Source organism: Tachypleus tridentatus, chromosome 3, assembly GCF_004210375.1.
Source record: "Tachypleus tridentatus isolate NWPU-2018 chromosome 3, ASM421037v1, whole genome shotgun sequence".
NCBI lineage: Eukaryota > Metazoa > Arthropoda > Merostomata > Xiphosura > Limulidae > Tachypleus > Tachypleus tridentatus.
This window is the reverse complement of record NC_134827.1, coordinates 64046290-64064097: the sequence shown is the minus strand read 5'-3', so window position 1 is coordinate 64064097 and position 17808 is coordinate 64046290. Positions and strand designations below refer to the sequence as shown.

Genomic DNA, 17808 nt, shown 5'->3' with positions numbered 1-17808 from the left:
CGTGTTTGGTCAAGAATGTTACATTTCCACCTGGATGAAAAAGGGCTACTCGATAATAAACAGTCTTTATCTTTCCTTGGCCAACGAAATTGCCAGATCTCTATTTGAATGAGGGACATTTAAATGAACTGGAACTTAGCATTCACCAGTTTAATCCAATGTCTGCATCTGTAGCCACACTTTTCAACTGCAGTTGAATACAAATATGTTTTCTGCATCTTGTGCATCTTTTCTGCAACATGTGTCGTTATGATGATAGGATTCTAACAAAGTTGACAGATGCAAGTTCTATTTTTTATTATTATGATTGTATTTATCGTTCATTTATCATTTTCTTCTATTATTTTAGTGTATCAATGCATTTTTAGGTTCCATTAAAACGATAACTCGTCTTCAACATAATCATTTGTATTTTGACCAGTTATGTGCGTGTATGATACTATTAATGTAGCAAAATAGTATGTAAATTTATTATTACCTGAGATGTACTCACATGATCTACTCAGTGAATAAATATCCTGCCAGAAGCTTCGTTAAGAGAGAGTCACGAGATAGTTATTGAAGGATATAGATACTTTTGTCTTGATATCAAAAGACAGTGATCGAATGTTGTAATTGCTGTTTTTTTTAAATTAGGTGTTTTTTTTTCTCTGGTTTCGTTGTTATTGATTTATTAGTATTTATGATAAGTTATTTTTTAATTTTGGTGTGAGGTTCTAGCCAGGCATTTGTTTATTAACCGTGTTGAATTTATTTCTCACTTTTGTTCTTGGGAATAAATTCTGTTATTGTTGTTGAACCCTGATTGTAGGTGGCGTATTTATTTTTGACTATTACCGACCAGAGAGTAGTACACGATGCGAAAATTGCTCGCTTGTCAGGGTTGAAATAGTAGTAGGAAACCATTACAGCAACGTTGAAAAATGCTGTTTATCTTGTAATGTTTATAGTTATGAGTAATAACGCACGAGTATTTCATTGTTCTATCATACACACACACTCTTAGAACCGAACAGATTTTATTGTCCTATATTGTACTTATGTATATTCTCTTGAGTTTAAAGCATTGAATTCTGGGCACATAAAATATAAATAGCGGATATATATTAATATAATTTTAATTACTTCATTGCTTCCCGTGTAACACTAACCCCACCGGGAACTTTATAGCTATGCAAAGAAACAAACAAACAAACAAAAACGATTTCCCTCGGTTTGTGTCAGATGACAACAACAGATGAACATGTCTAACGTTTACAAAATTTATAAAGTTTTGAATGATGTCATACAGTAATTTATTCTGTGACGAAAAATATTTGTGTTTAAGATAAATATAATAACAATAACTGGAACAGGTTCTAATGAAACTCCAAACAACGGATTGCGAAATGCTCGTAAAATAAACTTTGGCTGAAAGTTTTGTTTTTCTAATAATAACAGAGAAAATTTATTTTAGTTTTACGACGAAGTTTAGTTTCAACGATTGGCTGAAGTGAATTATGTCGTCTGGGTGACAGGAAGTGCACGTGAAACGTTAAATTTATTTAACGTTTTATATATCGTGACGGATTTTCTAGGTTAGGGATTTCTATGCTTGGAAAAACAATATTTTTTATTTTATAATTCTTCTTATAAAAATGTATTAAACAGCAATGGCTGAACCTGTTCCATTGCTAAAAAGTAATATCAACTGACAAACGGACTTGAACTTAAACAGAGAAACAAAAATATAAACTGCACTGACTTTTAAATCATAAGTTAAAACCAAATGAAGGATTTTCTCAGTAAAAAAATTACTTAGATATGTGTAATAAACGTGTAAAAGCTTACACCGATACAACAATTAGAAATAGGTCTTTAGAAAGAACGGTTTTATAATGCGCCCTCTGTGATCATGTTTCTCGAAGTATGGTAAAAAAAAAAGTAATTATAATATTAATTCTTCATTTGGAATACTATTATACCAGTGTAATACTGTAAAACAAAATTAAAGATATTACATTAAACTGTTTAATGTAGGAAAACAATAAGTATAATGAAGTCTAAAACATTTTGCATGTAAAATAAACACACATATTACGTGACTATGTTTTGGAACGATTGAAATTTTGAGCAGCTGCTTATAATAACTGAACATTATTTGGACTCAAAAAGAAGAAATTCTTATCATTTATAATTAGACACCTCTGCCTCTTCCATTTGCATGCAATTTCATAAGGAGAACACAAATTAGTGTTAGTTATTCAATTGAGGCATGGTTAGGTAACTAGATGATAAAATCTAAGTGATGGGCATATGGATCCCTTAATACAGGGTTATGTAAAGGATTATTATATGCGAAGAATACGTTGATTCACAACGTTTCTTTCTCGGTATGAATGAATTGGTCTCGCAATTTATACGTCTAACAAACAATTACGTTGGCAGTGAATTTATCCTTTTTTTGTCTTTCCTTAATCAATGCAAATTCTTAATTAACAAAGTTAATTCTATTTGACATCCCGCAGGTGTTTATTACTGTGTTGTCAAAAGGCTAAACACATTTATTTTACTGTTACTGTTGTAACAGTAGTGGTTCCAGTCGATCCAGGAGGAACTCGATCCCGGAACACCAAGTAGGAGAGGTAAGCTGAGGCCCCAAAACAGAGAAGTCCAAGAAGTCCAAACACCTAATATTAAATATTTAAATACGTAAATAAGCGTTCAATAATTCGTAATTGAATTTTCATTAAATGTATTACTAATTATAATATTATAATAATCAATAACACGTGAAGTTAAAATAGATACATAACAAAAAATTAATTAAGGTCAGTGTACATGTACCCTTCGTTTGTTTTTGTTTTTGAATTTCGCGCAAAGCTACTCGAGGACTATCTGCGTTAGCCGTCCCTCATTTAGCAGTGTAAGACTAGAGGGAAGGCAGCTATTAAAAATAACACATTTTTTTCTTTGATTAACTGCCGAAGAGAAATAGGATATTTTTAAAACATTTGTATAATGATGTATTCATTCAAAGTACATGGGTAGAACATACGAGAGTATCAAAGGCGAACGTTAATCCATTTTGGTCAGGTTGGTGAAAGTTGTTCCAGCAGTTTATCAGTAAAAACGACCATAAAGCACGTGGAAGATATAGAAGTTTCCTTGGGGTAGGGGTGTCACTCTAAGGAGGCTCTGAGATTACATGTTAGGTTTGCTGACAACTGGTCAAGCGGTTCCCCAGTTATAAGCAAACACATACAGAAGTCAAGTATTTAAGTATTGGTTGTCGTAAACAAACCACTGTAATGACAAACCATATATTGTTTAAATATTTTGTTTTGCTTTCTGAATGGTCATCCAGTGAAATTACAATTACTTAATAATTCGTTTAGCAAGTACCGTTCATTAGTTTCATTTTTGTTTGTTTGAAATTAAGTACGAAGCTACACAATGAGCCATCTGTGCTCTGCCCACCACGGGTATCGAAATATGGCTTCTAACAGTGCGAGTCCGTAGACTTATCTCTGTGCCACTGGTGGACCATTAGTTCCATAAAATTTCATCCAGTAACTTCTTTCAACAATATATATATATATATTATAATATTTGAACACCACAACTGATATAAAATTAAGAAACCAAACAGAAGACTGACTGTCTGTGCCCTGTCCATTCGGAGTTAGCAACAGATCAGCCACCAGGGAGTAATTGTGGAATCGTTTTGAAAACTATGCTTACCTAATATTTGCACTTGATTCAACACTGGTATGTGTTGAGTGTTACAACCTCTTTGAAAATTATATTGTTCGTTTCTGAAAGTTACAAATTTCTGGACATTTTTTTTATGTACATTTAGTTTTTCTCAGTGATGACGAGAAACCCACTTGTTGAGAAATTTATATGCAAAAAACGGCTCGTTTGGGCTGAGAAAACACTTTACATAGAAGAGCGAACAACGTTTCGACCTTCTTCGGTCATCGTCAGGTTCACAAAGAAAGAGGTAACTGACCGGAAGCTGACCACATGTTTGAAAGGGGTTGTGGTCAGCTTCCGGTCAGTTACCTCTTTCTTTGTGAACCTGACGATGACCGAAGAAGGTCGAAACGTTGTTCGCTCTTCTATGTAAAGTGTTTTCTCAGCCCAAACGAGCCGTTTTTTGCATATAAATTTAGTTTTTCTGAGTACGTCAGATAAATCAATGTTTAGCGTGCACTGGATGGCCAAGTAGATAGGATGCTCGACTCGTAACTTGAGGGTCACTGGTTCGAATCTCCATCACACTAAATATTCTCGTCTTTTCCGTCTTGTGGGCGTTATAATGTGATGGTCAATCCCACTATTCCTTGGTAAAAGATTATCCCAAAGAATTGTCGGTGGGTGGTGATGACTGACTGCCTTCCCTCTAATCTTACACTGCTAAATTAGGGAACGGCTAGTGCAGATAGCCCTCGTGTAGCTTTGCGCAACATTAAAAAACAAAAACAAGGCGAAATCGATTCTGTGTATTTTGTACACCTTCGAGAACGTTAGGTAACAGGTAGATAATCTTTATTTAACGTATAACAATTTGTATTGTAATACAAATAACCGGAGCTTTGACTTGAATGAGGCGTTTTTACAAGATCCTAGATCGACACTTTCACAGAATATATACTTCATGATTTTTAAGAAGTATGTTCATTATTCTTCATTTACTGATAAACAATATAAACCGAACAGATGAACATTCTATAAACAATCTAAACCGAACAGAAGAACATTCTTTAACCTGTTGACTGCCAAGTATTTCAGCTGATACAATACAACTCTAATGCTTCTTCATTTTGTAACTTTTTCGTGACGCCATTTTGGATCGAAAGTGAAACAGTTTGTAAGTAGGTCAAATGCATGTATGGTGCTGACATCCAACGTTGAAGTTAGGTATTATTGAGAACGAATTAACTCATCCGTGGCACTGTGTTACCGATCGGCTTGGACGAGTTATCTCGTCTACGGTACTGAACAGGTTAAAGGTGACATTGTTTAGTTCGAGTACTTTGCAAAGTGTTAACATTATTGGAATCTAGTGTTGTTGTAGATGGAAGATGAAGACATCTGTAGGTCAGTGTGAAATAAGCACATTTATACAATAAATTATCTCATTTGTCATGTACAGACCTTTTTGGTACAGTTGAAATAAGAAATTGTATTTATATAGACACTGTACATAAATACAGATGTTGTATTTTATATAGATCTCGGGAATGTAATTCAGTACAAAATTTCCCCAAAGGAAACATCTACATCCCTGATGTACGAGTCCTAATAACATGCATCTGATCCAGAAACATCATGTACCAATCTGTATGTATCTTATATCAAGTACAAATAAACGTATGTTCAACCATATATGAAATTCCTAAGAATCAGTACAGTGTGAGGGAAACTACGGTTGAGTTACGTTTACAACTATTTATAGAATAGTCTTCCAAGTAAAAGGCAAAGTTCATGTACAAACTTAAAAACTGGAGAAAGTAGACCAGTTAAAGATGAAGTGTTAAATGAAGATATTACACCTTTAAATCATGGAATGCATACCACCATTTAACATAACCTAATTCCCCCCTTCAAGATGGTTAAGTTACGTTTGTTGGTGTCGTGTTTATTTGTCGTGCACGAGCTATGAGAAAACTAAGCAAATTGAGGTTGGAACAAATCAGACACAAATAGCCCATGAGTTGGCGGTGGGTGGTGATGACTAGCAGCTTTCCCTCTAGTCTTACACTGCTAAATTAGGGACGGCTAGCACAGATAGCCCTCGAGTGGCTTTGTGCGAAATTAACATAAAACAAACAAACCTTTTCAATTTTGATTTTCAATATTTTATTATTAAAGTCCTTCATAAGATTAAAAATTACATCTGATAATATAACTACAGTCTATTTAATCTGTGCAAAAAAACTAAAGCGTCATCTACAAAACCTTATTTTTATTAAAGTTAGATTTTACACGTTTGGTATTTTGATTTACCGTAATTCCGTAGGCAACTAATATTTCAAATTAAAGCAAAACTAAATTTATTATCCACACACGACAACCATCAAATCACGAGATCAATTTACCATGAAGCCAAATTCTGGAAGCCAACCGAATGGATCCCATGATCTAAAAGTCAAGTCAACAACTCTGAAGAAACAAAGGCGGGAAACAAGTGTGGCTATTTCTCTGTTCACGTGCAACGAGACAGGATCATTTATTGTAACTAGTGAACTAATTAATCAGCAAAGATAACAGTTAATACACGTATGTTGTTGGACTATTTTCAAAACATATTAAACTCTTAGACGAGGATTTAGGGTGCTAAATACAGGCAAACTTGAGTCATTTTGTTTATAACGTTTGGTATCTAAATCTCTAGGACATCAGACCCGAGTATGCAATAATATCTCAAATAAACGACATCAACCATATCCAGTGCCAACGTAGCTTCAACCATATCCAGTGCCAACGTAGCTTCAACCATATCCAGTGCCAACGTAGCTTTTCATCAAAACCAGAGCATCAGGCAAGCGGGGCTATGTGATACGTTGTAAGTTTTGCTCTGATCTTTTGTGCAGACATGTTCTTATCTTCAACAGTTTTAAATTAATCTTTAATACCGGACAAAGCCTAGGTGAATATTTTTTTATAAATATCTCTTCATTTTTTATAGTTCAATAACCTTCTTGGTTTTTGATAATTGCACATCAGTAGACCTGTGTATCAAAAGTGGACAATGAGAAAACCTTGTTAGAACACAATGTAAAGTGTAAAATACATAATTTTATTGTTTCATTTCTTAATAAACAGAGAACTAGAAAGGACAATCTAACTTACTCGTACCAAATATCAATAAATATTTCGTATATTAATGAATAAATAATGATTTATTTCTTCATTTGATTGTATAATGTTTAACTGTTCTACTTATTCCAATTATTATTTTAGTGTTACCTAACCGTATACTTCATTTAAATATTCAAGACGACTGTTATGGGTATTAAAACTTTTATTAAAATAGAGAACAACCTTCTTCTCTACTTTGTTGTAATGAAAGTTTTAATACCCATAACAGCCGTTTTGAGATACATTTTTACTTCGAGTGGGTTTCTCGTCATCATAAAATGTTCATTTGGTGAGAGTTTTAAGGGAACTTAATTGTGATTTTCTTTCATTGTTTTAAATATATGGAAGGTTATACACGTCCTATCTTTTACTGGTAATCCTTGTGACAAATGGCGAAAATGTACACATTTAGTCACCTTCTGGAGGTCATCCTGATGATCTATGACAACAATTTTCACTATTAGACACCTTCTTTTGGCCATTCTCATGATCTATGACAACAATATACGCATTTAGTCACCTTCTGTTGGCCCTCCTCATGATCTATGACAACAACGTACACATTTAGTCACCTTCTGGAGGTCATCCTGATGATCTATGACAACAATGTACACATTTAGTCACCTTCTGGAAGTCATTCTGATGATCTATGACAACAATGTACACATTTAGTCACCTTCTGGAAGTCATCCTGATGATTTATGACAACAATGTACACATTTGGTTACCTTCTGCTCGCCATCCTCATGATCTATGATAACAACGTACACATTTGGTTACCTTCTGCTGGCTGTCCTCATGATTTATGACAACAATGTACACATTTGGTTACTTTCTGCTGGCTGTCCTCATGATTTATGACAACAATGTACACATTTAGTTACCTTCTGCTGGCCATCCTCATGATATATGAACTACACCACCAGTTAACGACTCAAGAATAAAGATGGTCATTGCAGTTAAAGGGGGATCCCGTGCAACTGTAAATACGATAAACGCTGCACAAGAATCGTGTTCACAACTTAGGTATATAACTGAATGGAAAACCAACCGTGAAAAGCTGCACGAGCAGTATCAGGCATGCCATATATGGAAGTAAAGTATTGGAATAGTTACGGCGGATGTAAAGCTATCAGTATGCAATGTATGGTTTTAGTTACATGTAGTATTACAAACACTTACGACAATGAACAGGTTACAGTCTTACAAAAGTCACGAACAATGGTTGGTGCAAATAAATGGCACTTATCATTAGTGCAATACATTAGTGCTCAAATAAAAACTACCTTTTGTATTTGCTTTTAACAGAGTAACACACCTTGTGTTTATGTCACCCTTTGTTTAGCTTTGTGCGAAACAAAGAAATAAACGTTAAAAAGACCAAAAAAAAATGATTTGCTTAACTTACCCCAGCTGCTTTTGTTGCTGCATTGTATGATGAGTAGTAACAATAAGCGGCGAAGGCCAAGATAGCTGCTATCAGGTAGAATATGGCGGTCACACAATCGTTTATCAGAAGCTTCGGGAAAAGTAAAAAAAAATAAAAACACGTTATCATAAAAATATGATTACTTGAGAAACTGGTGACTGTGCAAAGTTCTATTTTACGTTAATGAATGAAAATGTTAGGTTTTGTTCTGTTGTTGGTCGTTATTAAGTACAACGCTACACAAAGGGCTATCTGTGCTCTGCCCACCACGGTTTCTAGCTATATAAGTCCGCAAACATACCGCTGTGCCACTAGGGGGCCAAAAGTGTTAGAAAGACAATCATTTCTTAGGGTACATTCCCTGCTACAGTGGCTAAAGGTAATTAATAATGCTAATTACTCTATAGCCAGAACTTCACTTTATCACTTCTTCTTACACATTATTGCACGAGTAAAGGTTACTATAATTATTAAACCAAATATTCTTTAAGAGGTTAGAGTAAATAACCTCTGTGGCCAGCCAGGTGTTTGTTCCACAGAAACTAGGGTTAGTGTAAATAACCTTCTGTGGTCAGCCAGGTGTTTGTTCCACAGAAACTAGGGTTAGTGTAAATAACCTTCTGTGGTCAGCCAGGTGTTTGTTCCACAGAAACTAGGGTTAGTGTAAATAACCTTCTGTGGCCAGCCAGGTGTTTGTTTTACAGAAACTAGGGTTAGTGTAAATAACCTTCTGTGGCCAACCAGGTGTTTGTTCCACAGAAACTAGGGTTAGTGTAAATAACCTTCTGTGGCCAGCCAGGTGTTTGTTTTACAGAAACCAGGGTTAGAGTAAATAACATTCAATGGCCAAAGTGTGTCGAGTTTTGAAGGAATTGCATGTTCCAGGTGTTTGTTTTACAGAAACTAGGGTTAGTGTAAATAACCTTCTGTGGCCAACCAGGTGTTTGTTCCACAGAAACCAGGGTTAGTGTATATAACCTTCTGTGGCCAGCCAGGTGTTTGTTCCACAGAAACTAGGGTCAGTGTAAATAACCTTCTGTGGTCAGCCAGGTGTTTGTTCCACAGAAACTAGGGTTAGTGTAAATAACCTTCTGTGGCCAGCCAGGTGTTTGTTCCACAGAAACTAGGGTTAGTGTAAATAACCTTCTGTGGCCAGCCAGGTGTTTGTTTTACAGAAATCAGGGTTAGTGTAAATAACCTTCTGTGGCCAGCCAGGTGTTTGTTTTACAGAAACTAGGGTTAGTGTAAATAACCTTCTGTGGCCAACCAGGTGTTTGTTCCACAGAAACTAGGGTTAGTGTAAATAACCTTCTGTGGCCAGCCAGGTGTTTGTTTTACAGAAACCAGGGTTAGAGTAAATAACATTCAATGGCCAAAGTGTGTCGAGTTTTGAAGGAATTGCATGTTCCTAGGGTTTGGGGTAAATCCCGTTTTATTATTTCCTTGTCTGGATTCGAATCCGAGACTTCTCGCACACTATATCAGTATTCTAACACTTGAACTTGCTCGTGACAATTCATACTATCACATGGCCTGGAGACTGGAAACTCGGCTAGCAATCTGTGGATCACAGGTTCGAATTTCGTCAGTCGAGAGGGTGATCAATCTCCTTATTCAAAGGTAAAGACCAACCCATGAGTTGGCGGTGGGTGGTGTTAACTAGCTAACTGCCTTTCCTCTAATCTTTCTCTTCTAAATTATGGACGGCTAGCGCAGATAGCTCTTGAGTAGCTTTACGTGAAATTCAACAAACAGAGAAACGAGAAAGTTTGCGAGCAACCTTTCTTTAACTTTCTAACGCTTTGGGATGGAAGATAGAAAGACAAATAGGACACTTACCGATAGAGGTACGTTCATACATTTGGCCAGCGTCTCTTGGAACTGAAGAACAAATATAAGTAATATGATTAAGGCGAAGATAAACGAGGTTGTGAAGACAAACTCACAAAACTTGTATCTACTCGCATAGGCGTAGAAGCAGTGACTTGTAGACTCCACACATATAAGTCCACAGATGCCTACAATCTGAAAATATCGTTAATAAATCAAAATTATATACTTGTTACAGATTTGAAATCACATGGTAATAAAAGATCTTCTGTTATCTAAAAGAGTTAATAACATGCCCACATATGCCCGTACATTTTTCTCTCTCTGAAATTAAGTAAAAACTAGCCCGTCGTATCTTTTAAGTCAGTGGTTCTTTACCCTTTTCTTCGTCTTACCCCCTGAGACTCTCCAGGGTATTACCCTGACCCCTATAATAATTTTTGTAATGGTGAACTTTGCGTAAAGGTAGAATAAAACAAAACTATACAAAGATCCTAATTTATTGAAAATGTTACAAATAAATGACCTTGAGAGATGCTACAAGTGCTAAACAAATACAAAATCCATGGAATTACTGAACATCATACGAAACCTGCTGATTCACTCAGTGTGTGGGTTGATATAATATTATATAATAAGAAAATATACTAAATACAATAGAAACTTTGATATTTAAATTTTAAGTTTGATGTATTAATATTATATAATTAAAACAATTAGGTAATTCAAAACGTTGTAATATATGAAAATCTTTACTCAAAATTAGACAGGTGGTTTCTCAACAAGCATCTCAACGTGGTTCAACTGCTGCACTTCAGCGTGTTTCTCATTGGTGGGCAGTTACAGGCACTTGTCACAAAAACTACAAACTGCTCCGTGATTTCCCCAATAATTCTCAAACCTTCCGCCACCCCTCCCCGAGAATCTCCAAACGACCCCCAGGTTAAGAAGCACTGTTTTCAGGGCTCAGAATATTAGCGAAATGACGCAAAACACGACTAGCTATTTAATTTAAAATTATTCATAATACTTCTCTCTTATCCTTAGCGATACCTACGAACTGGAAATTGTTCAAGAAATTTATTGATTGCCACGTGTAGCTCAACAAAAGAACAATACAAAAAACGTATTAGATACTGAAAAATAAAACCTAAACTTTGTTTTTGTTGCAAGTACATGAGATGCATGTTACTTATTACCAAATTTATAAAAATCCAACAACTTTGTTTTGAGAAACTGAATCAATATTTTGTTTTATCCTATGCTACAAATACAATAAACAGAGTCACTTTTTCTTTTTTCGTAATCATATCATATTTTAGTAAATGTTTGTTGAGCGTTTATCGCCTCAACCTTCAAGATGTACCTGGATTATAACATAATAACAGTAGATTATAACATAATAACAGTAGATTATAACATAATAACACTAGATTATAACATAATAATATACGACTTTTAACTGCTATAAAGATCTACATCCGATGACATTCATCTTTGTCGAATTTCTAGAAGAAAAGTGCCACCTCTTTCATATCAGGAATAAATCTAAGGGATCATAACACTAACATTTGAGGTTTGATTCCTGAGTAGCACAATGCGTGCATCTTTACGTTCAGCACCAATCGACAAAGTGCCGAATATTCCCGAACAGTCTCAGATAAACGAAGTGAGCTTCAAACAAAAATAAATATTTAGTACTAAATATTTTATTATCAACCTATGACATTTATTTCTTTGTTTAAACATTGCCAAAAAGGTAACTGATCCTGATAAGAAATCGGTAAGAAGCAAACTATTTTATCTGCTGTTTTTTCTATTAGTTCATCTATTAGTTCACTTACTACTTCAGCTATTCGCAATATCCCTGGTGGTGACCTCAGGAAGTCTTTATCAAGCGGTTTCACTTCTATGGTTGACATGACGACACCTCAGATTGATTTCACCTTTGACTACGAAAGCAAGAATAATCAGTGGTTATAAGTGTGTAACACGTGCCAGGAAGTTATTTAGCATTTGTAGTTAAGGTAGTTATTACGGTTGCTGAAACATCAAAGTTTTTAAAGGAGTGGTTAATATAACTTTCCTATGGTTGAAAGAACGTGCGTGTTTTACGGAACTGAGAGTCAAGTATCCATACGGCGCATGCGAGTTCCAGTCTATGTAATACCATTAAATCTTTATCAAACTTTTAGCTGTGAGTGAATTTTAACACCTTCTATGAGGAAAGTGTCATTTGGGACACTTTCCTAAATGACCACAAAAGTGCCTATTATTTAGAATCCAAAATATAAATTAGCGCGAGGAGATTCTTCCACACGCGCTTTTGTTTACAAAAAAATCTTTGAAGAATTGTGTGAAGAGGAAACGGTTGTGTTACGATTTTCCTCAAAACATATTAGAAGGTTACAATCTCCTCAGACGTTGTTGTTTTGAATTAAGCACAAAGCTACACGATGGGCTATCTGTGCTCTGCCCACCACGGGTATCGAAACCCGGTTTTTAGCGTTGTAAGTCCGCAGACATACCGCTGAGCCACTGGGGGGCATCTCCTCAGTTTAACACAGTAGTCGTAGATAGCTAGTTATATTTTAACAACAGTTTGAATTTGGAGTGACACGTGTTTAATTAGGAGTGATACTTCCATTTTGATGAAGTTGTATTGATAATTTGTGATATTTACAAAAACAAAATGGCAGAAGAAAAACAACCAGAAGAGACGAGAACACACCCTTAACTATTTTAATAGCATCTTGTAACGAAGCCAAAATTCTTCCCTTCGACTTAAATTAATACAGTGTTAGCTTCATTGTACTTCCAAGCGGTACAACAAAACTAAACGTCCAATTGGTTTAGCTGAGTCACTTCAATCAAAAGTAAAGTAACTGAAACAAAAATGTGCTTAAATTGTTTGAGATTACCTCATATTAAAGTGAAATTATCGTTGTCCTATAGGACAACACCTATAGGATTTGGACGATATGATAGAATGGTATTTAGGCTTAACGTGCAATTATGTGCATTTGCCGAGGGAAACCATATACAGATCCTTTCTGTGTAACTAGTAACAGCAAAAAAAACAAACTTTATATTTTGACAAAGTTCCGTACAGCGATGTAGGTTCTCAAAGGTGACTATTGTCTTACAGCATACAGAAAGGGCTTGTTGTATTTACACCCATGTATGAATAACTAATTGAGTTTCCTTCGTTCAAGACGCTTCGTAATTTAACTTAAGATTTTGCGTAGGTTTCACGATTCAAGTCTTTCTTGTGCCTAAACTTTGGGCCCGGCATGGCCAAGCGTGTTAAGGCGTGCGAGGGTCACGGGTTCGAATCCCCGTCGCGCTAAACATGCTCGCCCTTTCAGTGGTGAGGGCGTTATAATGTGACGATCAATCCCACTATTCGTTGGTAAAAGAGTAGCCCAAGAGTTGGCGGTGGGTGGCGATGACAAGCTGCCTTTCGTCTAGTCTTACACTGCTAAATTTGGGACGACTAGCACAGATAGCCCTCGAGTAGGTTTGTGCGAAATTAAAAACAAACAAACAAACAAGCCTAAACTTTTTGTTTTGGTGAAATGTAATAAACATACACATACAAACTGTTTATTTTATCGGGGTTTATGACTGATTTGTATGTTTTTGAATTTCGCGCAAAGCTACACGAGGGCTATCTGCGCTAGCTGTCCCTAATTCAGCAGTGCAAGACCAGAGGGAAGGCAGCTAGTCATCACTACCCACCACCAACTCTTGAGCCAGTCTGTTACCAACAAAGAGTGGGATTGACCGTTACATTATAAAATCCCCACGGCTAAAAGAACGAGCATGGTTGGTATGATCGGGATTCGAACTACCCACACTCAAATTACGAGTCGAGTCCCCTAGCCATCTAGCCCACAACCAATATTCACACGCCTTTCTAACAGTAAGTAAAAGAAAACTTGTTTAGCACCTGTATCGAGACTAAATTAAATAAACAGAAGTTTATCAGTTCGAGGATCTGTTTGTTATTCATTGTAACTGTTGCTCTAAACAATTGAACAAATACAGGGTTCTTCATCTACCAAGTTATACTGTCTCAAAATTATCCGTGGCATTCCAAGCAAATCAGGGGTAAAACAACTTGTAATCTATCAGAAAACAATGGTGTCCACGTTGAACAAAAAGGTATCACTAAACAGATTATCCGAGTGAGAGACACAAGTGTCAAACTTTGGCTATAAGTCGTGGCAAATCAGGTCAAATTCAAAGAAGATTTATTTGGACGAATTCACACCATACTGACCTGTCTCTAAAGACGATTTATTTGAACGGATTCACACCATACTGATCTGTCCCTAAAGACGATTTATTTGAACGGATTCACACCATACTGATCTGTCCCTAAAGACGATTTATTTGAACGGATTCACACCATACTGATCTGTCCCTAAAGACGAGTTATTTGGATGGATTTACACCATACTGATCTGTCCCTAAAGAAGATTTATTTGGATGGATTTACACCATACTGATCTGCCTCTAAAATGATTTATTTGGACGGTTTCACACCATACTGATATGTCTCTAAAGAAGATTTATTTGGATGGATTCACACCATACTGATATGTCTCTAAAGAAGATTTATTTGGATGGATTCACACCATACTGATATGTCTCTAAAGAAGATTTATTTGGATGGATTCACACCATACTGATTTGTCCCTAAAGAATATTTATTTGGACGGATTCACACCATACTGATCTGTCCCTAAAGAAGATTTATTTGGACGGATTCACACCACACTGATATGTCTCTAAAGAAGATTTATTTGGATAGATTAACACCATACTGATCTGTCCATTAAAAGATTTATTTGGATGGATTCACACGATACTAATATATCCTCGAATGACATAAATTTGGATGGATTCACACGATACTAATATATCCTCGAATGACATAAATTTGGATGGATTCACACGATACTAATATATCCTCGAATGACATAAATTTGGATGGATTCAAATCATACTAATCTTTCACCAAAGTTTGGAGATATATTTGGAAATGCACTTTCGCAAAATTTGCAAATAAAAAAAGCTGATAATGTATAGGCTTCTTATGTATCAACAGAAATTTGACATCTGTTTTCACTTATCATTCAGGTGTGTAAAACTATCCACTAAATTTTGACAGTTTTTTAAAACGAACGTGATTAATGTAAACTTTCAAAATATTCAATCAAACTACTTAATATAAACGTATCTCTATTAATTTCTTGTCCATTTATAAGCCTGAGTGTGTTTTCTTTTAGAAATGCCACATGGGCTATCTGCGGAGCCCACCGAGGGGAATCGAACCCCTGATTTTAGCGTTGTAAATCCGTAGACTTACCGCTGTACTAGCGGGGGGTGCATATAAGCCTGAATATTAATAATTTGCTCGAGTGCTTAGTATCAACTTATCTGCACTGGGCGTGGTTTTTTGATTAATATGCCGTTCTGTGAATTCCAGGAACTATGGTTCTCTTCTCGTTGCCACAAAATCTCTTTCAGGGTGTGTTATACGAGTGATAGTCAGATCCCATTATTCGTTTAGATAGCAAAAGCCTAAGAGCTAAACTGCTTTACCTCTGTCAGTCCAAAATTAGAAACGACCAGCGTTGATGACCCTTGTGAACTTTGCGCAAACATACAAAACAATCAGACATATTAAAACAATAAATTAATTTAGATCACAAATCACCACTGCCTTCTGATTAGATCACAGATCACCACTGCCTTCTGATTATCTATTTTTCAATTATCTATAAATAGATCTAGACCATATCTACAACTGTTAAATTTAACACTTGCATGTAAACTGTGCACGACCCCTCCTGTGGCACAGCGGACGTTAGAATCCATGTTTTGATACCCGTGGTGGGCAGAGCCCATTGAGTACTTTTGTGCTTAATTTCAAACAACTCTAATAAAATTCTTCACGAGTTATACTAACACTGAAAATGTAACAATTACGATCTCGAGAGCGAACGCGTTCACTTCTATTTAGAAGAATACGTTTGTATCTGTACAAAATACAGCTCAGTATTTTTCTTTTTCCTTAAACAACAGATAAAGCTAATCGTATCTGAGACGACATTTCCTTATTATCCTACAAACATGAAACAGCTTATCGAAAAGACAAAAGATGTAAATGGAAAAAAAAATCATTCAATTACTACACTTGTAAATAGTAATGTTTAGTAAACACACTTCTAAAACGTGCATTGGTTAACGAGTGCATCTACCCTTTTATGAAACACTTAGGAACGGTTTACGTCAGACATCTAACTAATCAAAATCTGCCTTACATTTATGCGTAAGAGAAAACTTGGTTACGAGGAAGATGGGATAAGGTTAAGGACAACTTAAGGTCACATTACACAGCTACCTGGTCCCACACGAACGCCTTGGATGTGGTAAGAGCGACTCTGCTTCAAATTACTAATTGGTTCTATTTGTTCGTCAGTAGATTTCAAGGTCGACCTGCCGAGTAGATCTAGACCAAAGCCAGAGCAACAGATGTTCGATGCCACGGATTAACTATCACCTCGGTAACAGTATACATTCGTCTTTGCCATTCAAGAACTCGCTCAGCTCTGCTCGATATGGTCGCTCCTTCTTCGCGACCGAATTACGTGCTATTTTTGTAGCCCCGCTACCCTGGAATCGACACAAGATAGGTTTAGAGCTTATCCCGTACGGCCGGGGTTTACTAAAGAAAGCAACAGGCGCTCGGAACCAGAGTAAGTGACATAGAGAAAATTATTAAGTCTCGCTCGTGAATTATCCAATCTCCCCTTCAAACAAAACAATAGAAACTTCTAAATTATCATGTATCGCACGAGCGTGTGTTTGACTGCCCGGACTCCTGTAAGTTGCGCACGCAATGATGGCACGACAATTAGTTATATTATTCTATACGCCTACTCTCTAACTCAGTAGTATATCTTACATCTAAATTGGTTGCCATTTAAGGCGGAATATGCTTAGTAACTCCTGTCATGGCTTTTAAGCATTTAGATTGAGTGGGTACACGTTGTTCGTTTGAAACTCAGAGAACGCAATGGTTTAAAACGTTGGGCCGAAGCGAGGTTGTTAAGAAGTTTCGAATAAAAGAACGTCTATATGTTGACGTCTGGATTTAAGCACAACGATTTCATACATTCCAACCCCCTTGGTTTTCTGCTCTGGTTCGTGATTCACAGCTAACGTTTGACAGTTTGCCAATCAGGAGTGTAGCCCACTGAAGTCAAAGCTCAAACAAATAACCAGCTTCTATACAGACACTCAGTGGTGACTGAAAATATTAATTTCCTGCATGGATGTGTTTTATTGTTCAAAATGTACATGTCTCTGAAACCTGACAATGTAGATATCACTGGTTTTTTATTTCTTCCCAGACCTCTCTCCATATTAGTGACTCTGCGATAGGTATGATGTTTGGTAATAGATTTCAATATCTGTTATGAGCATAGCATGGAAGAACCATTGTAAAGGTTTGTGCTTAACAACAACAATAACATGACAATAACATAAACTGCTGTTATTGTATGGTATTTCTCCTAAAACAATAACATAACAAGAACATAAACTGTTGTTATTGTATGGTATTTCTGCTACAACAATAACATGACAGGAACATAAACTGTTGTTATTGTATGGTATTTCTGCTA

At 36.0% G+C, this 17808-nt stretch overlaps 1 protein-coding gene across 3 annotated transcripts; it reads right to left on the bottom strand.

The window, feature by feature from the left end:
• Positions 1-1002: 1002 nt before the first annotated feature.
• On the bottom strand, positions 1003-17255 carry LOC143246988 (uncharacterized). Of its 3 annotated transcripts, none has more exons than XM_076494274.1 (5): positions 17088-17255; positions 11953-12060; positions 10118-10303; positions 8258-8368; positions 1003-2669 (listed from the first exon to the last, which is right to left on the bottom strand). In XM_076494274.1, the coding sequence occupies exons 2-5, from the start codon at positions 12028-12030 to the stop codon at positions 2544-2546; spliced, it is 501 nt and encodes a 166-aa protein (XP_076350389.1). In that variant the 5' UTR covers positions 12031-12060; positions 17088-17255; the 3' UTR covers positions 1003-2543. The 3 variants fall into 3 exon arrangements, with proteins under 3 accessions (XP_076350389.1, XP_076350387.1, XP_076350388.1); XM_076494272.1 differs by having other exon boundaries at positions 16524-17252; XM_076494273.1 differs by lacking the exon at positions 17088-17255 and adding an exon at positions 16444-16867.
• Between the last annotated feature and the right edge of the window lie 553 nt (positions 17256-17808).